The sequence below is a fragment of the Erpetoichthys calabaricus genome, chromosome 10, assembly GCF_900747795.2.
Source record: "Erpetoichthys calabaricus chromosome 10, fErpCal1.3, whole genome shotgun sequence".
Classification (NCBI taxonomy): domain Eukaryota; kingdom Metazoa; phylum Chordata; class Cladistia; order Polypteriformes; family Polypteridae; genus Erpetoichthys; species Erpetoichthys calabaricus.
The window spans coordinates 140,043,487-140,067,795 of NC_041403.2; the positions used below are offsets into that span (position 1 = coordinate 140,043,487).

The 24,309-nt window shown below is 40.0% G+C and overlaps 1 protein-coding gene across 1 annotated transcript; it reads right to left on the bottom strand.

Annotated features, from left to right (window-relative positions):
- Positions 1-419: 419 nt before the first annotated feature.
- On the bottom strand, positions 420-20,354 carry ahcy (adenosylhomocysteinase). The gene is made up of 10 exons (XM_028811966.2): positions 20,187-20,354; positions 19,339-19,529; positions 14,537-14,612; positions 11,419-11,571; positions 10,374-10,486; positions 7,925-8,132; positions 7,391-7,478; positions 3,826-3,943; positions 3,465-3,659; positions 420-980 (listed from the first exon to the last, which is right to left on the bottom strand). Exons 1-10 carry the CDS (start codon positions 20,212-20,214, stop codon positions 849-851), a joined length of 1,302 nt encoding a protein of 433 aa, XP_028667799.2. The 5' UTR covers positions 20,215-20,354; the 3' UTR covers positions 420-848.
- Between the last annotated feature and the right edge of the window lie 3,955 nt (positions 20,355-24,309).

Genomic DNA, 24,309 nt, shown 5'->3' on the forward strand with positions numbered 1-24,309 from the left:
AATCAAAAATTGCCTCCCAGTGGGGCGTGCGTGCCACGTTGGGAATCACCACTTTATCCCAAACAGAAAATTATCAAGCTGGTTCTATAGAGAATATTCGTAGCTCAAATAAAGATGGTGCATCTAGAGAAACAGCAAGGCCTTTCGGAATGGAGTTTGCGGGTTCTCCCAGTGACCGGACTGCTTTGCTGTAGCTTTAAAATTTTCTTCCACATTCCAAAAGAGTTACCTACTAGGTTAACTGGAGACTTGGAACGGGCCCCAGTGTCAGCACCTATCGGTATACACGTTTTACATTTTGGTCTTCTGAAAGGTTCAGAAAATGGGCAAACATTCCTGGTAACTATGACTGACAAAGTGACCCCTTAATGATAATCTCCACTTGAAAAAAAATCACAATCAGCACAGAGCACACCAACTCCATTTGTAACAGTTGTTTATTTAGAGCTCATGTTACCACATATAGCAACAGTTTCTCTTCATCCAGCAAAGCTTAGATCAACTAAGAGGTCTGGGCTGGACTGAGGGCACACAGTGCATGGATACACAGAAAGTGAACACTCATTTCTGGATTGTGGGGTCTTTGACATGGTCACCTACTGGACAAACTGTAAAATCAGCAGAGAAAACAAATGGCTAATGAATGACGAGGACAGAAAAAGATTGTATGTGGCCGCCCAAAACATTCTGCCCATATGTTACAAGACCTTGAAGGCAGACAGGCGTTTCCAGGCACTGTGATCTGAATGATGTCATCCACAGGTGTCTGAAAATCCAGAAATGAATTGCACAATCTTTGGAGTTTCATCCCTTCGCTGGGGCCATGAATGAGGTCTGCATCAACCAGATTAGTATCTGTAGTGGTCTGGTTTGAAAGGGCCTTCTTTGGACAGCCCCAGGTATTCTGCTTGCTTGTTTGAAAGTTTGGTCAGTTTGACTCCCAGTTTGTCAAGGTGGGCAGCAGCAACAGCTTCATCAAGCTGAAAAGCAGAGATTTAAAACATTAGGATGTTTACACGTCATCAGTCTGGAGATGTAACAGGGGCCTCTACCGATGCTCGAGGACTGAACATTATACCATTTAATTGTCAGAAAACACCACCCACCTATGTTAGTGATTCCCCACACACTTGTGTTTTGTCAAGTTCAATGGATGAGCAAGACCCGAGTCAGATCACACTTTATTTTAAATATTTGGCTCAGGATCGAAGCTTGGTGTGCATTTTTTGTTATGCATTTCATATCTAATGGGACTTACAAGAGCTCACCGGAGGTCTGCACACTACAGTGGTGTGAAAGAATAAAAAAAAAAGACACCTACATTTAGGGATAATGTGAAAACAGTGATGCTACCGGCCTCCACGTCAATTTGATTTTCTCCCTGTATTTTGTTTTATTATTATATTTGGGGATAAAATCCCATGGGTAGGCGACTTAAGCTAGAAGTTATTTAGCTACCTGTACTTAATTTAACCCTCTGCTTTGGACTAACAGATTAGTCGTTTGCTATAATTGTAAGGCAAGTGTCAAGAACAAACGTAAAGTAATTTATTGGGGCAAGTATGGATTAATTTAATGTTTGGAGCAGACTAAGTGAACTTTAAGGTTTGAAAGCAAAGTAAAATTCCAAAATGAATGATACATTACAACATTTTTATTTTTACACTGTATTGAGGATTTGTTCTATTCTGTTCTGTGTATTGTATTGTATTGACCTCCTTCTTTTTGACACCCATTGCACTCCCAACCAACCTTTAAAGGGGTCTCTCTTTGAACTGCCTTTCCCAAGGTTTCTTCCATTGTTTCCCTACAAGTTTTTTTTTTTTTGGGAGTTTTTCCTTGTCTTCTTAGAGAGTCAAGGCTGGGGGGATGTCAAGAGGCAGGGCCTGTTAAAGCCCATTGTGGCACTTCTTGTGTGATTTTGTGCGATACAAAAATAAATTGTATTGTAACAGTGCTGTTGTAATCAATCCACCGATCATTTAAAGCAGGGGTGGGCAATGTCTGTCCTGTGGGGCCGCAGAGGCTGCAAGTTTTCGTTCCAACCCATTTGCTTAATCAGAAACCAATGAGTCCCAATTTCAGACCTTATTTAAATTGCACGGCTTGTTAGTTTGCAATGGAAGGTTCTTGTTGATTTCATTTTTCCTTTCCAATGATATCATGTCAACAATTTGAAGCCTAAAATGAATGATTTTCACTCTGTCACATTTTTCTATTAAGTGTTTTATTAAGCAAAACAGTGCGTGATGAACACACACAGATGTAAATGGAAACAAGTTAGACGGAGAACTGCTGGCGCTTTTGTTATTTCCATCTTATTGCTAATAAGCCATTAAAACAGTGAATGCAGCCATTTAAGACTGAAAGAAGCAATTAAGGGTGGGGAACCTTAACAAGCGAGACCACTAAAATGAAGCATCAGCAATAACTGTATACAATAAAATGTATGTGAATTTCCCCTTGAGATTAATAAAGTATCTATCTATCTATCTGACCATTCATTAAGAAGCTGGGCTGGAACAAAAACCTGCAGCCACTGTGGCCCTCCAGGACTGACATTGCCCACCCGAGATTTAAACCAAAAAACAATGCTGAATCAAAATGTTTAAAGTTGGATATTTCATATTTTAAGAAGTTGTGTGGATCATACTTTCAGGATTAAACAGTTCCTGGATATGGAAACAGTTGTAAATATATAAAACATCCAACCACCTCAATAAAAGGATAAATATCTGTATGTTCATCTGGTTGCTATGTCTCTGTCATTCCAACAGATGGCACATCACAAACATTAACACTGCTTTTACAAATCCCATACCAATAGAGTCACATGCTTTGCATGGTTGATTACTTAGATTTCAACCTGACTTAGAAGGGCAGCACAGCTACTTAATGCATAAGTATCCAAGGGACAATATTAATGCACAATAATTTGTCAGGTTTGGGAAAAAAAAATAATAATACTGAGTATATCATAGGTGGTGGTGCAATGTCAGCTGCTGTGCTTTTTAACCAACTTATTTCTTTTAACTAAAAATAAATGCTAAAGGTGAACCTACATCTATCCTTATTTTCAGTGACCATGGGACTTTTCATCATGAAAATTATCGCCCACCCTGCCAATTAAGTCTCCATTCCAGTCACACTTCAAAGACAAATCCTGTTAACTTCACTACAGGAACAGACTGTTCATTGCAGTCAGCCTTCAGATTGTCTTAAAACAGATGCTGTGTACATAAATCTGCCTGCATGCCAAGGTGGAATACAAGCATTTTTGTCAGTATGAAAGAATCATTATGTGGATTACTTAAAATACCATCAGCATTAAAACACATTTTCATATGTCATGATTTACATTTTTTTTTTTTTTTTTTAAACGCAGTCTTAACTTTTAAAATCTGAATGGGGGAAATGGGGAAAAAAGCTCAGGGTTGAACTAATAAGTATAAAAGGCATCTTACCTTCTTTGGCAAGAAATAGACTCCCAGAGGATACTTGTCTGGATTGGTCCACAGTTCAATTTGTGCCAGAACCTGATTGGTAAAAGAGTTGCTCATCACAAAGCTTGGGTGACCCATAGCACATCCCAGGTTCACAAGACGACCTTCAGCTAGCAAGATGATGTGGTGGCCATTCTTGAGCCTATATCGATCCACCTGAGTGCCAGAAAGACAAATTACGTATTGTGATGAGGTGAGATACAAGAGTAGACAAAAACCACAATGACTAACTAATAAAGGGCACCAAACGGCGAGATGGTCCTTTTCAGCCTCTAACTCCAGTGTCTATTATAGCGAGTAAGGCGAGAAGATCCTCTCTCACCTGAGGCTTGACATTCACTTTCTCAATGGCATTTTGATTCAACCACTTCACATCCAGTTCAACGTCAAAGTGGCCAATGTTGCAAACAATTGAGTCATCCTTCATTTGTTCAAAGTGCCTGTAGCAAAGAAGTGAACATATTTAAGTTCAAAAAAGGCAGTGAATGTTTGCACATTCTACAAAAAAGACTATTGACAAAGCACAGCTTGCTGCCATTATTCTGGCCAGACACAGAACAGCTTTTCAATATCTACACTCTCTCTTCTGCATTGATTGTAAAAATGTAGTTTGACCTCCTGGCCAGGAAAGCCCCCTTGTGGGGTGGCAGGTATAAAAGGATATTTATATTCCCTTTAATTTAATGTGTTTTATTTAATCCAAAACATTTGCCTAATGGTTGTGGTAATCACTCAAAAAAAAAAAAACAAAAACAAAACAAAGGTTGATCTACTACATTGTATGTTAATACATTTTACAGCAAAAAAAAATATTTTAAAAGATCAGATTTACAATGAGTTGATTTTTCCGCCTCCAGGGTTAAGTGTTATGTAAAACTAAGTATGAATGAATGAATGAATAAGTCATTTTATATAAGACTTGCTTATAAAGGTACAGTATCCACTTTCTAATTCATTTTGATGGTATTACTTTGTATTGCACCCAAGTGAAACATCAGCATGACTAAAATTAATTACTTAAGCCTTTAAGCTTTTGTATTAAAATACACATACATACATATACATTCATATACATACATACATACATACACTAGGGGGCTTTGCCCCCTGCTTGCTTCGCTCGCCCATACACCCACCAGGGCTGGGCTGCGCTACGCTCCTGCCACTTTGTCTCTCTGCCACTCGCATTGTGAAGGGGGGGGGGGCTTGGGTGGGGGTGGGCTGAACGCATGCTAAGAAGATGCAGACAGATCAGCTGCTGGCTTTCTGCTGCCGAGGTGTGTGTTCTGCTGGTCACGCTGTGCGTCGATCATTTAAAAGCTTGTACAGCAGCTGTCCTTTTGTCTCACGTGACGTTAAAGTGTCTTCCAACAAGATCACATATCGACCCAACATTTTTTTATTATAATATATATAAATTTTAGAAATTGACTAGCAGTGACACACATATGTGTGTGTGTGTATATGTATATATATATATATATATATATATATATATATATATATATATATATATATATACACACACACACACACACACACACACACACACACACACACACACACACACACATACATATGTGTGTCACTGCTAGTCAATTTCTAAAAGCAATAAATTAACATTTTGCAGGTACCACAGCCGTTCCAAGCAATTTCAGAAGGAAACAGGGAAGCACTGGATGGGATGCCAAAGACAAAACTGTACTATTATTTTAAATTAATCAATTCAAAAAAACAGTAATGTATTGTGAGATATTAAAGTTAGCCAAATCCATTCATTTCTTAATCTGTTTAATTCAATTCTAGGATTATAGGAGCTAAAGCCTACCCTAGCAGTACTGGGCTTAAGGTAGGAACCAACTGTGAACAAGACTCCATCACAAGACACCCTGACTCACCGGGTCAATGAAACCATATTAATTAATTCTTTGGGTTGTGGGGAGGAAACCACACCAAACATCGATGTGGGCAACTTTAACGGACAGTCACCAGACTAGAATTTGAGCTGGCCCTCCGGCACTGTGGGACAGCAGCACTACTCCTTATACCACTATCCAGCTTAAGGTAACTGAATTATGATAATTACTTTTCCCTTCACTTATTCCTATTTTGAATTAGCCTGCCACTTTCCTTAGTTTGTGTTTTTGGTTTTTAGTTTTCAAGTTAACCTGCTCTGAAACTCAGTTTTATGTGAAACAACTAAGTGCTTAAATGATTAAAATGGTCATTGTTGCTTTCTTTAATTTACATTAACCTCCTTAGCGTCACATTTTCTCTCAAAAAATGTAAAAAGTTGGATTGTTTGGCTTGAAAAATATCTTTTTTATTAAATCTCATCTTTCTACTGTAAAACATGCCAAAGACTAAAAGTATAAAGACAGAAGTGTAAAAAGTGTAATAATCATATGAAATGAATAATAATAATGGTGCAAGTACCATATATACTGTCAAAATATGTATTGTGTGGTACATTTTTAAATGGGAAAATTGCTTAGGTGTATGGTCATTTACTCAACGCGGTTTAGCTTAATGGTTCATCTCAACAACATTTTTTTTTTTGATCACATCATTATTAAGAAATAAATTCAGGTAAGTAAGAGGATCTTGACTGTCAATGTTCACTTTTATTTTTGGCTGCCCCACAAAATCAAAATGAGGTGATGCTGGTTTATTTGAAGCAGGGATGACACAAACCCAAATGCTTTCGATTTCACTGCCTAAAGAGAGATCTACTTTGTCATCACTGCTGATAATAGGCTCCTCAACATCACTGCTTGTATCACTGTCAAGAGTGTGCAACACCTGGGATGCTGAAAAATGTTTCTTCTGAGAGATGCCATTATGAGGGTAGGAGAAGACGTGTCTAAACGATTGCCTGGGCCTGACGCTTATAAAAGATATATCTACACCATTGCCCTAGTAACGCTTAGCATTTTTATAGCCTGAATAATCCTCGGATCCAACACTTATATGAGACGTGTCTATACAGTTGCCGAGTGACACTCGGGACTAATGATTATAGCACCGTTTTCACAGCCCGAATAACATTCAGTTCTAGCGCTACGGAGGCACCTTCTACAATTATGCAGAGTGTAAGAGACTGCTGGCAGCCGAGGTTAGCCAGGACGCCAAAAAAATGGAAGGATGGGGTAAGGCAGCCTCTTTAGGGCATTGCTTCCCCCAGAACACTAGACGGCAGCTTCCCTGGAGTGCAGCAGTGCCCCGGATTCCCACAGAGCATCATGTGACATGGAATTCTGTATTTCAGCCCTGTTGGGTACCGCCAGGGGGTGCTGTGGAAGAACCATGGGGCATAAGGTTTCCGCCTAACCCAGAAGTGCTGGCAGATCACGTGGCCGGAAGATCAGAAGCACTTCCGGGTTGGATAGTATAAAAGTACGAGACCAACATCACAGAGAGGAGCCAGGGTCAGATGGATGGTGGACAAAGCTTGCTGGGAGGAGCGGAGGAGAAACAGAGAGAAAGAAAGAATAACTGTGTGCTGTACTGTGTATTTATTTACTTGTATCAGTGGTAGTGGAGAGCCTTGTGAAGAGTTTGACAAAAATAAAGGTGTTCTTGGGGCTTTTAACTTGTGTCCTCAGTGTTGGTGTGTTGGGTTTGAGGAGCGACAGTGCCCTCTAGTGTCCACAAGAGTTTCACTAATCAATACAACAATAAAACACCAAAGGCTATGTATCAAATCACCAGCTTGGGTGCAAGTAAATTGCAGTACAGGTTGGCATTTTCAAAGTAAAAAGTCAAAGTCTAATGTGAAATGGACTTTTATCACAGAAATCAGACAGTTGTCACTCACATAAAGTAAGGTCATTTCAAATGATTGTCCAAGACTACAGCCCACCTCAGCATTCCCAAACACCACCCACCTTCCACAAATGATGTCCTTGCAGCCTGTAGTCGTTACAAAGATATTCCCTTCCTTGCAGGCTTCATCCATAGTTGTGACTTCATAACCTGCTCACAAATAATTTAACAGTTAGGGGATGGACCAAAGGTTATAAACTACACGTTTTTCAGGATTCCTGCTACCGTGTAACGAAAATGTAAGCTCAGAAAAATAATGGATTCATGAATATTTTCCCCACTAAACTTATACAGCATCTAACTTAGCAGTTTGTTTGGGGAGAAAGGCACATTTTCATTGACAAATTAAAATTCTACTGAAGTGCAGATTAAATCCTCAAACTTTGTAAAAATATAATGATGGCTAACATATTACTGTATTTGCTATTCAAATTCCTTCTGTCTTTATGGAAAACAATTCCGTCCACCAGACTCCTAATGTTCTTTCATAGCAGTCACCTGGTACATCTAGCACATGCACATCATCACCACCTTATTTTCATTGTAATACGATCCTTCTGCTTTAATTACCCCGGGTCCATGTGCCCAGTACTCACCCTCCATAGCAGCCTGCAGCGCATTTATTGGATCAATTTCTGTGACAATGACGCGGGCACCAAAGGCACGGAGTGCCTGGACACAACCTTTTCCAACATCCCCATAACCAGCGACAACAGCGACTTTTCCGGCAATCATGACATCAGTGGCTCGCTTGATACCATCAATCAGAGATTCACGGCAGCCATAAAGATTGTCAAATTTACTCTAGGATAGAAGGGGGGTAAGAAATTAGATCAAGATATTATTTCGCAAAAATGACTGCACTGGATCTTAACTGGTTTGTCATCCAAAAAAGGATTTCAAACCATTAATGGCTTCTATGCCCACCAAACAAGAAACAAATGGATAAGCCTGGTATATTTGGCAAACAAAAGGACAGCAAAGCTTAAACAAATGTGGATCAACCAGGTTTTTGTTATGCCAAAAGAACAGCTAACTATGCTGGTCATATATTTAACTGCTTCCTACATGGACAGAACAAGTACCATATACAGTGCATCCGGAAAGTATTCACAGCGCATCACTTTTTCCACATTTTGTTATGTTACAGCATTATTCCAAAATGGATTAAATTCAATTTTTCCCTCAGAATTCTACACACAACACCCCATAATGACAATGTGAAAAAAGTTTACTTGAGGTTTTTGCAAATTTATTAAGAATAAAAAAACTGAGAAATCACATGTACATAAGTATTCACAGCCTTTGCTCAATACTTTGTCGATGCACCTTTGGCAGCAATTACAGCCTCAAGTCTTTTTGAATATGATGCCACAAGCTTGGCACACCTATCCTTGGCCAGTTTCGCCCATTCCTCTTTGCAGCACCTCTCAAGCTCCATCAGGTTGGATGGGAAGCGTCGGTGCACAGCCATTTTAAGATCTCTCCAGAGATGTTCAATCAAATTCAAGTCTTGGCTCTGGCTGGGCCACTCAAGGACATTCACAGAGTTGTCCTGAAACCACTCCTTTGATATCTTGGCTGTGTGCTTAGGGTCGTTGTCCTGCTGAAAGATGAACCATCGCCCCAGTCTGAGGTCAAGAGCGCTCTGGAGCAGGTTTTCATCCAGGATGTCTCTGTACATTGCTGCAGTCATCTTTCCTTTTATCCTGACTAGTCTCCCAGTCCCTGCCACTGAAAAACATCCCCACAGCATGATGCTGCCACCACCATGCTTCACTCTAGGGATGGTATTGGCCTGGTGATGAGCGGTGCCTGGTTTCCTCCAAACGTGACGCCTGGCATTCACACCAAAGAGTTCAATCTTTGTCTCATCAGACCAGAGAATTTTCTTTCTCATGGTCCGAGAGTCCTTCAGGTGCCGTTTGGCAAACTCCAGGCGGGCTGCCATGTGTCTTTTACTAAGGAGTGGCTTCTGTCTGGCCACTACCATACAGGCCTGATTGGTGGATTGCTGCAGAGATGGCTGTCCTTCTGGAAGGTTCTCCTCTCTCCACAGAGGACCTCTGGAGCTCTGAAAGAGTGACCATCGGGTTCTTGGTCACCTCCCTGACTAAGGCCCTTCTCCCCCGATCGCTCAGTTTAGATGGCCAGCCAGCTCTAGGAAGAGTCCTGGTGGTTTCGAACTTCTTCCACTTACGGATGATGGAGGCCACTGTGCTCATTGGGACCTTCAAAGCAGCAGAGATTTTTCTGTAACCTTCCCCAGATTTGTGCCTCGAGACAATCCTGTCTCGGAGGTCTACAGACAATTCCTTTGACTTCATGCTTGGTTTGTGCTCTGACATGAACTGTCAACTGTGGGACCTTATATAGACAGGTGTGTGCCTTTCCAAATCATGTCCAATCAACTGGATTTACCACAGTTGGACTCCAATTAAGCTGCAAAAACATCTCAAGGATGATCAGGGGAAACAAGATGCACCTGAGCTCAATTTTGAGATTCGTGGCAAAGGCTGTGAATACTTATGTACATGTGATTTCTCAGTTTTTTTTATTTTTAATAAATTTGCAAAAATCTCAAGTAAACTTTTTTCACATTGTCATTATGGGGTGTTGTGTGTATAATTCTGAGGAAAAAAATGAATTTAATCCATTTTGGAATAAGGCTGTAACATAACAAAATGTGGAAAAAGTGATGCGCTGTGAATACTTTCCGGATGCACTGTATACTCACATATAAGTTCTCCCACGGATAGATGTAAAACAAAAACATTAAAAATAAATAATTAATTGTCACATTGTTGGATGGGCATATAAGTTGAGGTCTGATTTTATGATCGATTTTTCGGGTTTCAAAACCCAACTTATACACGAGTATATACGGTAGATTGAAATGATGACAGCCCCTCACTTCCACTCTTCCCTTAAGAGTTTTTGAGAGTCACGTCAAGAATCACTAAAGGTAATAATCTGTTGTTCAACTGCAAGTGATAAACCTCATGCCTTACAAAAATCCAGAAAATGCTCTGAGCTTAAAAGTACCTTTGTCACTGAATCATTGACATTGATGGCTGGAATTTTCAGCTCTCCACTTTTAAGCATTTTGTACAGATTATGGACTCCTGTGGTGGTCTCTTCAGAGATTCCTCTGATGCCTGCAATAAAAAAAAGGAAAACATGACAAACTCAACCAGTGCCAGTAACCACCTTACAATTCTCTGGCAATGACTGTCAAGCAAGTACCTCTAGCTATACAAGTTTCAATAAATAATCAAATCATCACACTGTAACTCTGATTGAGCTTCTTTCATATCTACCAGGGTTCCTCAACTCCAGTCCTGGCTGTCTGAAGAGGATGCAGGTTTTGGCTATAACCAAATTTTTAATTACAACACATTTATTGACTATTGCTTAATTTTAGTTAACCTCATTTGTTACAATTCAGAACCCTTAATTGTCTATTTTAGTTTTAAAAAGGTGCATTAAGGTTTTAAATTGTTGCCCGTTTTCTTAACCAGCCATCAGTTAATAATGAAGTGCAAATGACAAAGAAACCAGCAGCTCTGCAGCTAACATGTTTCCATTTAAACCTGTGTTTGTGCATTATGAAGTATTTGTGTTAATACAATGTTCTGAAATAAATAAGAGAAGGGAAGAACCAAGAGGTACAAATCTGTTTTCGGACTACAAAACATGTTGATAACATTCTCAAAAGATGAAAAAATAACACTACAATGTGATAAAGATTGGTTTTGGAAGAATGAATGCACTAAAAAGCCATATAATTAAATATCCACGTTTCATTATCTGCTAGGCCCGGCTTCTAATTATAAAACTGAGTGAAATGAAAACCTGCACACAAGGCAGACCCTCCAGGACTGGAGTTGAGTACCCCATATACACAGTACAGTTAGGCACCTGAGGCAGTTTTGACTACAGCCTATTTCAAAATAACAGAATAACACTCTGGTTGTGAAACTAATATGAAATGTGCTGCATGGAAAAGGAATAAAAATATTAAATTTTAATAGCTAACATTAAATTTGATATTACTTATAACAGAATGCCTCAGATCACCCAACTATACCTGCAAGCAGCTTGGGATATTTCTTGTGAACAAGGCTGGTTAGGTCGCCGCCATCATCCAGGATCATGTTCAGTGGCTGTCCATCATGGAAGTTAATGGTCTGTTCAATGCACCAGAGGTACTCCTCATCGGTCTCCCCTTTCCAAGCATAAACTGCGACAAAGACAGAAGGCCACTCATTAGTAATGGAAGGCATAAAGCCATAGCCCACCCACTGAAAGCCTTGGAACCAAGATTATAATTCAGCTTTTTAATCCTGGGCATTAATACAGGAAGGCATTTTATATCAAACTACAAACATAACAAAACTAAACCGACTTGCATGTTATAAGAGGAAAGACACAGAATAGATTCAAAAGTCAAACCGCTTGCAGAATGTTTTTAATATCTTAATATGTTACCGCAGACGACATTCCATATTGCCCTCTTATGCTGGTATTTATTAAACTTAATTATTAATCGCTTTCACAACCCATTACCAAGTCTTTTACCATTTTCTTTCTCTGTGTCTTTGTCTTGGACTGGACACATCAACGCAAATGATGAACCTCTTTTCAGACATCTTAGGTTCAGATAAACTCTAGGAATAATCCATTTCATAAGGTTGCTGACAGAGGACATAAAAATATAGATTTAAACCCCCCCTTATTTACAGTATTATTTGTATGAATATTTCTTTGTGCCTTGCAGTCCTCCCTGCATGGAGTTTGCTTGTTCTCCCTGTGTCTGCGTGGGTTTCCTCCCACAGTCCAAAGACATACAAGTTAGGTGCATTGGTGATCCTAAATTGTCCCTAGTGTGTGCTTGGTGTGTTGGTGTGTGTGCGCGTCTTGCGGTGGGTGGCGCCCTGCCCGGGGTTTGTTTCCTGCCTTGCACCCTGTGTTGGATGGGATTGGTTCCAGCAGACCCCTGTGACCCTGTAGTTAGGATATAGCGGGTTGGATAATGGATGGATGGATATTTCTTTGCATATATTACAGTATTTATTTATATTTTTTAATATTATGGTTTATGTTACATATCTTGTGGCCAAACTTGTAATTACAGTACTAGGTAGAATATAGAAAAAGGAGCCCACAAATTGCTTTCTGACACTCCCATCTGCTGTATTAATTGCTGCATTGACTTGTGAGGATTTCATTCTATAAAATCCACAATGCCAGCAACAGCCACTGGGGTACGGACCAAAGGGTTTCTTGGTTTTGGTGCACTGCTCGTATGCTAGAAGAAGCACTTGCAATAGGATATCATTCCATGAGTCCTGTCTGAATTTATACTGTAGCTCCACAACTGACTTATGCAGTTCCAATGAAAATGGCATGTACTCTCTGAAACACCTACACAGACAAAAGAACTAACAAAATGTGCACAGGGGCTTCTCCTGCTAGCTTTCAATTGACTGCTTCTGTTGCTGTTAAAACCAGGGTGGGGTGCCTTGACGTGTATGGGGCTATTTTTCTGTGTGCCACTCTCTATAATGCAGTAAGTCCTTAAGTGGTAGTACACTTAATAATATGGTGAATTAACTGAAGGCATTCTACCTATTAACCCTATCATTTGGGCTTCTGATGTGACACATCAAGAAAAGTTGCAATTGCAGATCCTTCTTACTTATTTGCATGTCTTTTTGAATTGTAGGTTAAAAGACAGAACTCCTTCCAGACTCTGCTTGACTCTTTATAAACATAACAGCTTGAACCAGAAGAAAAGGGCTTTTAAAGGCGATGATCAGCGTGAGCTCGAGCGCATGCAGAAGCAACTCCGAGTCCAGCTCAGGGCGGTGAAGGAGCAGTACAGGAGAAAGCTGGAGCAGAAGTTGCAGAATAACACCATGAAGGAAGTGTGGGATGGGATGAAGATCATCACTGGCTGCAGCTCGAAACGGGGTGCCACCATCGAGAGAGATGTGGAGAGAGCAAACCAGATGAACAACTTCTTTAACAGGTTTGACCACCATAACCCACTCTCACCTCAGAGTACTGCACCCTCCACCCATCCTGCTGATACCAGCATAGGAGAGTTTCCCCCCACCCATAATTACAGCAGCCCGGGCAAGCTGAGAGCCAAGGAGACTTTGTGCCAGCAAAGCAGTGGGTCCAGATGGAGTATCACCACGACTGCTGAAGGCCTGTGCGTTGGAGCTGGGGAGTCCTCTACAGCGCATCTTCAACCTGAGCCTGGAACAGGGGAGAGTCCCAAGGCTTTGGAAAACATCTTGCATTACCCCAGTCCCAAAGGTATCACGTCCAGGTGAGCTGAATGACTTCCAGCCTGTCGCTCTGACGTCACATGTGATGAAGACCATGGAGCGGCTGCTGCTTCACCACCTGAGGCCACAGGTCCGCCACGCCGTCAACCCTCTGCAGTTCGCATACCAGGAGAAGGTGGGAGCGGAGGATGCCTTCATCTACATGCTACACCAATCCCTCTCCCACTTGGACAGAGGCAGTGGTGCTGTAAGAATTATGTTTCTGGACTTCTCTAGCACCTTCAACACCATCCAACCTCTGCTCCTTAGGGACAAGTTGACAGAGATGGGAGTAGATTCATACCTGGTGGCATGGATCGTGGACTGTCTTACAGACAGCCTTCAGTATGTGCGTCTCGGGAACTGCAGGTCTGACATTGTGGTCAGCAACACAGGAGTGCCGCAGGGGACTGTACTTTCTCCGGTCCTGTTCAGCCTATATACATCGGACTTCCAATACAACTCGGAGTCCTACCATGTGCAAAAGTTCGCTGACAACACTGCTATCGTGGGCTGCATCAGGAGTGGGCAGGAGGAGGAGTATAGGAACCTAATCAAACGTTAACATTATACAAAGTTTTTGTTTTTCTGTATAACTGCATTGTTATCACTCTTTAATTTAATACGGTTTCTTTATCAGTATGCTGCTGCTGGAGTATGTGAATTTCCCCTTGGGATTAATAAAGTATCTATCTAGCTTTGAAAACTAAAATATCTGGGCTGTGATACTTGCAATTTGTAGGCTTCTTCTAGGTCTTTGATGGACTTTTCATTATCCCTTAATGTATTAATTAAATTAAGTTATTGTGTAGCTTTACAATTGCTTTGTGTTAAGTCATCTTTCTGAAAGGCGGTGTACAATCCACTCACCTGGAATACCAGTTTTCGCAATTGCAGCAGCAGCATGATCTTGAGTGGAAAAAATATTGCAGCTTGACCATTGGACCTGTTGGGAGGATAAAACAGAATATGAGTCAGAGTTGGAGCAATCCTCCGTTGTACCAGTAAAACAACTTCATTTTAATACAAAGAAATAATGCAAAGTAGACTCAGTACTGCCAGACCCTTCCAAAGGCAGGAGAAAAGTACAAAAATATTTGTTTAAAATAAATTTTGGCAGCATTTAAAGTCACCTATAAAGCTCTCCAGCTGAATATCTCTGAATGACACTTACATTACATGAATAAAGGTCAATTGCAGTGCTCTACAGAAGATAAACCTCCTCATTATTGTCAAAATTTTCTCAAATAACTAACACTCGGAGGTTACAAAGTTGATTCGTTGCACTCCATCTCCCAGAGCTCTGACTCTCACGTCATCTCTTCAGGCTGGAGATTTACCAGTTTTGCATCTTCCACTTTTGCCTATTACCTTTCAGCCACCTGTCCTTTGTGAGAAACAGTTTCCTTCACCATCAAATTATGAAAGTGGAGTAAAGTGAGGCGATACTGCACAGAAAATATCACTGGATAAAACCCCAGCCCCTGATGGGATACACGTACATATGGAGTGCCGTTTTAGAAACACACACAAAACTGGGTAAGGCGGAAACAGAGTTTCTTTAAAGGAAAAAAAAAAAATTAGATTCACATGTCGTCTTCTGGAGTTCTCCTTTAGAAAAACACTGATATCATAAAAATGTGCTTCAAAAAAAAATAATAAAACAAGAGACATTGTTAATGATTGCCGTGGCTCTGAAAACAAGCATGGAGCCTGCATCTCCCCATCTGTGTGGGGAATGTTACATTTAAAGGAAACAGTCACATTACTTACATAAAAAAGTAACTAAATATGTGCTAAAATTACTCATTATAAAATAAAATGTCACAATTACAAACCGTGCATTACTTTTGTGTTACTTTTTCTTTTTGATGAAAAACTGTACATTTGACTGGCCATCATTTCTAATTAAATCCTATGTCCATTTATAAACCTTCATGAAACTGACCAGAAACACAGCCAAACGTGATTATTATTTTCTTGTGTTTCATAAATACATTTAGTCCTTCAAATGCGGTGATGTACATAATATTCACACCCTTTGCACATCCTTGCTCTGAGCCCCAGATGATTAGCAGGATGGGCACAGATTGCTGCATCACCCGCTCACAATGTTTCAATACGTCTATAACAAATAGCTGGATAAAAACTAAAGTGACACATTATGAACAAGTTTCTGTTAGTGCACTGCACACAGCTCACTCTTTTCTGCTTGGCTTTGTGATTGAGTTCTGCAAAGGAGTGTCATACCGGTATGCGTGTGTGTGTGTCTTGCCTTACATCCAAGATATTATTAGTAATAATGCAGACATATGTACTTCAATAAAAGTAACGTCAGGTTATTTGTTACTTTAAAAAGTAATTGGACTACCCAAGGCAGGTTTCTTTTAACACATTACCCCAACACTGTTCCTGAGCTTAGTACAGTATGTTCAGCTTATCAAAATAAATTTATCAATTTCTGAAATATTGAGACAGATTATTCCAAACTGGAGAAGGAATAATGTGATCGCCTGAACATTTGCTCAGAAAATGCATCTTTGTGGACGCCTCCACCTGCGGCTGCTGCAAGTGAGTGAGGCTAACACAAGCAAAGGCAAACAGAGTGCCACAGACGTGCGCAGGCTATAAAATCTGTAACTGCAACCCGGTTAAGGATTTACAATACCAAACAATCAGAAATCTACCTGTGTTAACCTGCTTTCCCAGAGACAGATATCCCGGTTTCTCTAACCAGAATAAAGGTTTACATCTCAATTTAGAAACTGGGCTATTAAGATGCATTGTTTATACGAGGCGAGACACAAAAATAACCGGATTGGTTAAAATAAATAAATGTATGCATTGATGAATTACAGCATTCTAAACATGGTCACCTTCTATATACTGCCCCTCCTGATCTCTACACCGCTCCATACGTATCTTCCATTGATTGAAACAGTGCTGGATGTCTTCTTCCTTGAGTCTCCCCAACAGACTTGCCGTTTTTTTCTTCACTTCATCCACTGAAGAAAAATATGTTCACTTCAGGTCACTTTTGATTTTCAGGAACAAGTAAAAATCACAGGGAGCTAAATCAGGCGAATTGGGAGGATGAACGAAGGCAGGAATGTTTTTGTCAGTCAAAAACTGCTTTATGGAAAAAGAGGAAATTTACGAGAAATTTGATGTTGATTCGCTCTTCGATTTTTTCACCCGACATTATAGCGGCAACTCGTGTACAGATTGTTGTGCAAATACTGGCTGGGCTATTCACACGATATACCTAGCTGGTCAGCGGTTTGCTAGGATGTGTAGGAGGGGATACAGTTCAATGATTCATGTCTGGCCGACCTCCAGACGGTTTTCCATTAAAGTTCTCAGCCCAGTCCAGTTATTTTTGTGTCTCACCTCGTATGTGTGAGAATATATGCATTTGTTTTCCAACTTGCTTAAAACATACAAACATTGGGAGAAAATGGGGCCTTAGGGCACCCAACAAAATTGTTCTCAGAGATTGGTACTAACAAAGAAGGTCTTGTTTTTAAAACAAGTCAGTATTTGTCTGAATGCTAAACTGAAGCAATCCACTTTGGTATATTTCTCTATATTCTTTCCAAGTAGTCATGTGTTAAATTCTTCCAAGCTAGTTAGTTGCAGGATTTGTCACAACTCTGTTTTTGATTCATGTCCCGGTCAGAGTGACCACACACAACCTCAGCTATGTAAATGGCACAGCTCTGTGCTGGCCAATCCAATAATATTAGTGTTCTATCTGCAGACATCTATTCCAAGTTGAAGTCTTAACTTTCTTTGAGGTTGCTATCGGGTCAAACAGTAACGGTGTTGTTATGAATCAAACTGGTTTATAGTTCTCACTGACTGTCATTCCATTGATTCTGATTAGATTTACTACACGGTCATTGACTGACAAACCACATACATTAAGGACTCATCCATGCTGCACAGCAACTTTTCTCCCTTTTCCATTCTATGAAATGGTACAGGACCATTAACAGTCACCAAAGCTGGATTAAGAACCCCAAGTTTAGTTGAAACTCAAAAAGCCCCCATCACCTCACCAGGTAAACGCAAACAGGTATACTCGTACATTATGAACATCACATACTGTGTAAATAATAAATCAGGTACGGGGATTGAAGTAGAAAACAAATGTCAAAATATATCAGATGAATTTCAACTTCCTTTTTCATCTATTTGTGTATTTCAATGAATGCAACAAACTAACTGATTTTCCTCAAGTGTTGCACTTGTAATGTAATTATCTACTTGTAATGTAATTATCATGCATGTATTAAACATTTTTAAAAGATCTATGCTACTCCGTAGCAGAAAGATGAAGTATAACTAAGCATTTTCTTCTTCTTTAGGGTTTACCACTTCTATGTGGGGTCAATGTGCTTGATCAACCTTCTCCAAACAGCTCGGTCCTGCACCATCTCGTTAGTCAAGCCCTCTTCCTTTAGATTTTCTTTTACTTTATCTCCGCTTTGGCCTCCCTTGCTTTCTCTTCTCCTGTACTTCCATTCCCATCACTCTTTTGCCCACATATTCATTGTCTCTCTTCATCACATGCCCATACAACTTCAACCTTCTTTCCTGTACTTTCTTAGATATTTCTCCAGCTTTTGTTGTACCTCCGATTGTCTAATTTCTTGTTTTGTCCTTTGCTGAAATCCTTAAATATCCATCTTAACATTCTCATTTCTTCCACATCCAAGTTCTTCTCCTACACTCTCTTTACTGGCCATGCCTTGTCCTCCATACATCATTGCTGGACTTACCATGGTCTTGAAAAATGTTACCTTAACTTTCACTTTCTTTAATCACACAATACTTCCGATACTTTTCTTTCTTAATGATGGAATCATAACAGGACTGACTTTTCTTTTTGAAGCTTTATATTTTGGTCTGATTGGATAAGTTTACAGTTGTGAACATCAAAATGGGGCTGGGTGTGAAGAGCAGATTGCTGTGAGTGCTGCACTGAAGCCAAAAATGTTAACATTTCCTGTTTTTAGCCATTTTTTACCCCCACATATGTGAAGGCAGTGCCCCAAGGTTGCACCTAACTCACCTTTGATGGCATGTCCAGCCATGGTGGTCACACTACTAGGTTTAAGAATGTTTTTTATTCAGGGTTAATATGCTACTCAAAAGATGCTGGTACAGACTATAGCACGAACGTTTCTTGTGTAGTCTGTCTGATGTTACATTCATTACCACTTACTGGTACTAGAACATTGTCAACTATTTTGTTGGAGACATGCAAGTAAGATCTTCATTTGTACAATAAAGGCTTGTTACTGAATACAGCTCAGAACAAAATGTGTTGTAAAATTATAACCAAATGAGTATCTGTACAGTAGACAATATCATAACCTATTCAGTCCTGGGTTCCAGGCTAGCCTTTCCCTTGGAGTCATTCTGTAGGATTTCTCTGCTGACCAAAGCTTAGAAATCTGTGAATCTTCTCAACAACGGGACTGCCTAGCAGCTGTTGCAGACTCACATACCACAGAAAAGGACTTGAACACTTGCCCAAAGATCTCGTGGTTGTGTTCTCTGAGCAGATAACTGTCCTGGGAATGCCCCCGAGCAGCAGCAGCTGTAAGTGATGGCGTGATTTTCTGCTTGTTCCCTGGACTTTGCTTTCTCCTGGAGGTACTCACCTCGGCGCCCAGCGCCTGCAGCGTCTCGATTAGCACAGCGGTTTGCAGAGTCATGTGAAGGCAGCCGGCGATGCGAGCACCCTTCAGGGGTTTGGACTCCCCATACATCTCCCTCATCTTCATCAGCCCCGGCATCTCATTTTCTGCTATTTCAATGGCCTTTCGCCCCCAGTCCGCCAAGCCGATGTCAGCTAATAAGAACGGGCCAAGGCAGGTGGTCAATCCCAGTCAGAGAAGCGTTGAAGAAGAAAGATGAGAGGGATATTTATTAGTAATGAAGGGTAGAAAAGGGTGAGGGGCTGCACAAATAAGAGTCACAAAACAACACTTAATGGGCATAAATTCAACAACAATAATGTAGCTTTTCCAATAAAACATTAAGTGCTTTATGTGTCATGCTATAAGGCTTGTACCGTAGATCTATGATTTGAGCCCTCGGGCACAAATCAAGCAATATTTAATCAGATCTTAAAGCGCACGGCCGTATGTTAAGTTCAGGAACACGTGTAAAAACGCGCCTGCTACTGTCAATCAGGGCGGACTTTGACCACCGCGCAGTGTGTACTTGGGAATTGTAGTTCTTCCGTTGAGCTCTCACTTCCTTAACGCTGGGTTTCGCCCTACATTTAAACTACAAGTACCAAGAAGCTTTTGCACGCGAACTTTCGCCAGAAGCCATGAATTGCCCATCGTATATCAAGTAAGAAATCTTACCCTGCCCCGGTTTAAATCAACAGCTATAGCACACTCTCTCTTTGCAATATCACCGTTCAAAACATTGTCTTTGCTACCGCACATATTGAGCCTAAACTACAAGAAAACGGAATCACATGCATGTGTGCACCTACCAACTTTGAAGGGTAGCTTTTCCGACATTTCACCGCTTGCCGATGGCGCGAATTCTGCTGGATAGTATAGGCTGTCAGCTGAGAACGAGTCTTGCCGGCAACCGTTAACAAAGGGGGCGTCAGTGCGTCATGATGAGTGTTTTTATCTGTTCTCTGCTCATTTACATATTAATAAGAGACGGGGTGGTGCTACACCTGCCCTTAAGGAAGCGTTGTTTTAGTGGGTAAGAGCTTATCCAATCATCACTCCGAAATGTAAGAGGGCGGGGAAGAGACGCGGAAGTGTGGGGGTGTGCGAGAAGCGAAATGTGCTTGGTCGATAGATTTGTACGAGGTTCTTGTACAATTAAGTAGAAGATCATCCAGGTCCGCCTGATTCGAGAACTCACCAGTAAAATTCGTTGAAAAGTAACCGCGACTACTGTATTTAAACGTATTTTCGGTGATCGGTTTTAGTTTACGATAGGGTGCTTGTCTAGTCTTTCACATAACGGCAATTGCAACGCACGAACCGACGTATGATGCAATGCAACAGATGCAATTGGAAACATTGTAACATACTTAACAAATGATAGTCAGTTTTTAACACGACTGGACCGCTAGAAACTTGCTTGCCATTCTCACTAAAGGCTGGGACTTTCTGTGCGCTTCACAGTGTGCTTAAGTCAATACGGTATTATTTTAGGTTGATAGATGGCTCTAAAGAAACCACGAATGGGTCGTACCTTGTTTCTGATGCTGCTGCATTAGGCTCCTGTGACTCTGCGAAGGAAAGAGCGCGTTCAGAAATTGGCCCGATGGCTGGATTTACCACTTTCATTATTTATCCACATGAATGAAACAATGTCGACCATGTTAACATGCTAGTTGCCTTTGTGGTGAGCGATGCTAGAATCCATTTGAATATTAAACGTGTTGCTCGATTCCAACGTAGGAAACAGTGCAAATGTTGTTTCGAGTGCTTCTAGACAAAATTACAGTGCTTGTAATCTGCAACCGGGTACGTTTGCTTTTAGCCAATGCAGAAGCAAACATTCTGGGCCAATAAAGTAATATGGCGTATTTATATATTCATAAAATATGTAACATACTTCTTTCTGATATGAAAAAAAAACTACTTAAAGTATAAGCAATTTAGAGTGAGGAAGCTCTCCTAGGGAGACCGCAGCAGTTGATGAATGGAGTATTGTTAGCAGGTCTACATGGTGCAGGGATGGAGGTGTCAGTATTCACTGCTTGCAGAAGAATAAAAAGAAAAAATACAGAAGCAGCAGTACAAGATGCAAACTTCTCCTCGTCACCAAGAACAGAAAGGGTTTGCCTGAATTCATTAAGAAATACAGAGATGAGCTGGAAGGGTCCTGATGCCAAGTTTTATGGACATATGAAATAGTAAACTTTACCAGAGTGATGGGCTTCCAGAACTGTCTCACTGGCCTTCATTGATATGTAAATGCAAACACTGGAATACATCCAGCTACCATATTAATCAGCACAAAATGTGTATGTCATGTCTGAATCCATTGGAACTGCTGTTTACCATTCTTACTAACCCTAAGGATTGGGGCTTTGCTGTGCACTTAACATGGCGTGTTGAGCTAGTAAGACCATATTTTACAGGGTTACATGACTCTGAAGATGTCCATGGTTGGCTCCTAAAGTATATAGAAACATTGTTTTCTCACATCCAAACAAATGCCTCCAAGCTCTATGAAAAAAGGCGAGCGAGTGAGAAAGATAATGACCCAAAACATACTGCCCACGTACGTATCCAAGGAGTTCATCTGAAACAAAAAGTGGAAAGTCATTTCTCTTATTTACACCAAATGAGAATGCATTTTATCTATCAAAGGAGAGACTAAAATCAGAAGAGCCCCAAAACACACACCAGCTGCGACAGGTTGCCATAAAGTCTTGACATGGCCTACCAAGGGAGGTTATCAAAAGTCTGGTGATGACAATGTATAGCAGACTCTGGGCAACTGTTGTTTTAACTGGCTAACTTTTAATCTAATGCAAAATAAGGTTTATTTTTTCCAAAACCTGTGCTCGTTTGGAACAGTGGGACTAAACACAATAAAACTCATTGTTTCCAATATTGTTTATATGTAAAACACTTCATAAATAAAAGCTGATGTTCTGTGCTTTTGTCCCATACCAATTTCAACTCAAATATTTTGTGAATATTTAACAAAAAGAAGCCCATATAACTTCATTGCCCCACAAATTTGTTTCCCCGCTGTTGAATATAGCTATTGCATATATTCTGTGAATAGCCCAGCCTTATCCAGTCTAAATAAAACCTTTCATAGTAAACCTGTGGTGATCAAGAACTGTTTTTGTAATGGTACTGGGGTGTGTTAAAGTAAGGGAGTTCTGTTCTTTCACTTTGGGCAAGTTAAAATCTCAGTTGCTGCATTTTCATTTCAGAAGAGAAGCATCCTGTCCGTAACTTTTATTTGTAGCATACTAAAGCCCAACTGCCCTGCTTCTATGAAAGTATCATTCTTTAAACCTTCTGGACTTATCACAGCTGGTGCAGAATTTTCCAGTTATCAACACCATAAAGTAAAAATAACATGCCTGCATCTTTTCTCGTGCTCTTTCATATTTCAGACGGAGTTCTGGAACAAGAAAAAGGGCACACATATAGTATGCTGTTAAATTCCTTCCCATCTGAACATGCATACTACATGTGTAACATTTAATATTTGTGGTCCCAAGAAACCAGTACAACTGCTATATAACTTACCAGTATGCGTCTAAGCTTTTAATTTATTAATGGGGAACAAAGCAGTTCTGTTTCATTCATTTTCATTCTAAAAAGGTTAGTGCCCAAGAACACTAACACATGCATTCATTTAATAATCTGATTTCACCAGAAATACTTTTTCTTTTGTTATTTAAACCATTGTAAGATTTTGAGCAATGCATATATGACATTTCAAAAGAAGTGTGTTGCAATCACAGGCGACAACCAAAATTCTCTTTGCTACTGAAAAGAAACAATATTGTGACATACTTTATCAGTACAGTTTGAAACTTTTCATGGATAATACATTATAGCAAAAACTATTTGAAAGAAGAGTATGATTTCAAAATAAAGAACTACAAGAATTACTTCATAACTATGAATTGGTAAGTCAGCTATACTTAAATTAAATGCACTAACTACATCACCTTAATATCGGGCAAATTATAAATACCTCACAAACAGGATTGTTTTTATGGTATACTGTACTCCATTCTTTTTCTCACTGCTTAATCAAATTCCAGGGCTAGGGATGGTGGGCACAGCTGGAAACAATCCTGAACAAGCTAAAGTATAATATCCTTATTAGTTAACATTAAATAGCTACACCATTGGTTAGTAACATGTTCAATTGTATTTGTCTTGATATTTTAAATATTGAGAAAGGAATCATTATAAACTGGAGTATTCTAACACAAACAAGAGGTACCAAAATTACACTGCAAGTGAATCACAGCAAAATATTTATATCCTTCCGATGTGAACACAGAACAGTCAAGCGATTTGCTTATGGTCACACACACACACACACAGAGATTTACGTGGCATAAGCCTGGCAATAATAATATTTCAAAACAAAATTCGAAGGCCCTAGAGAAAAATCAATGTCATAAAATTTCCAACATACATCAGAACAATCTTTCATACCAGAAGGTTGTGCAAAATGAACACTAACTGCAGCTCACAAGATTTTATTGCAAAATAATCAAGTCAGACCACCGGTAATGTCAAAGCGCCTCTGGCTGGTTAATATGAAATACAAGTACACAATGGCAACACAGGTTGCTAGCAGAAAAGGGCAAGTGAACTAAAGCAGCATCAACAGATGGGTTTATCTTTTCAGAAATAAACAAAACACACTCTCCATTTACTGTAAAAGATTTCACCATTTCCTCACCTTAAAACCATAAACTGGTCCAAGACAACACCTTTAAACACAGTTAAATGGTCAGCTTGGATACAGGCTTCAGATATGAATGTCACAAGCAGGTGCTTTCAAAGCCACATTAAACATTCCATACAGCGTGCACAAAGCATATATTTTCAGGTCACTCATTCAAACAGATTTCCAACAAAACAAACAGCAAAAAA

Bases quoted from the DNA above. Each gene is read 5' to 3' on its own strand.
- ahcy (XM_028811966.2), bottom strand. From the start codon at position 20,214: ATGTCGGAAAAGCTACCCTTCAAAGTTG. The intron at 10,487-11,418 runs GTATAGTTGGGT...TTTTTATTGCAG, and splicing joins ATATCCCAAGCTGCTTGCAG to GCATCAGAGGAATCTCTGAA. The intron at 3,660-3,825 runs GTGAGAGAGGAT...TCTGGCACTCAG, and splicing joins AAGTGAATGTCAAGCCTCAG to GTGGATCGATATAGGCTCAA.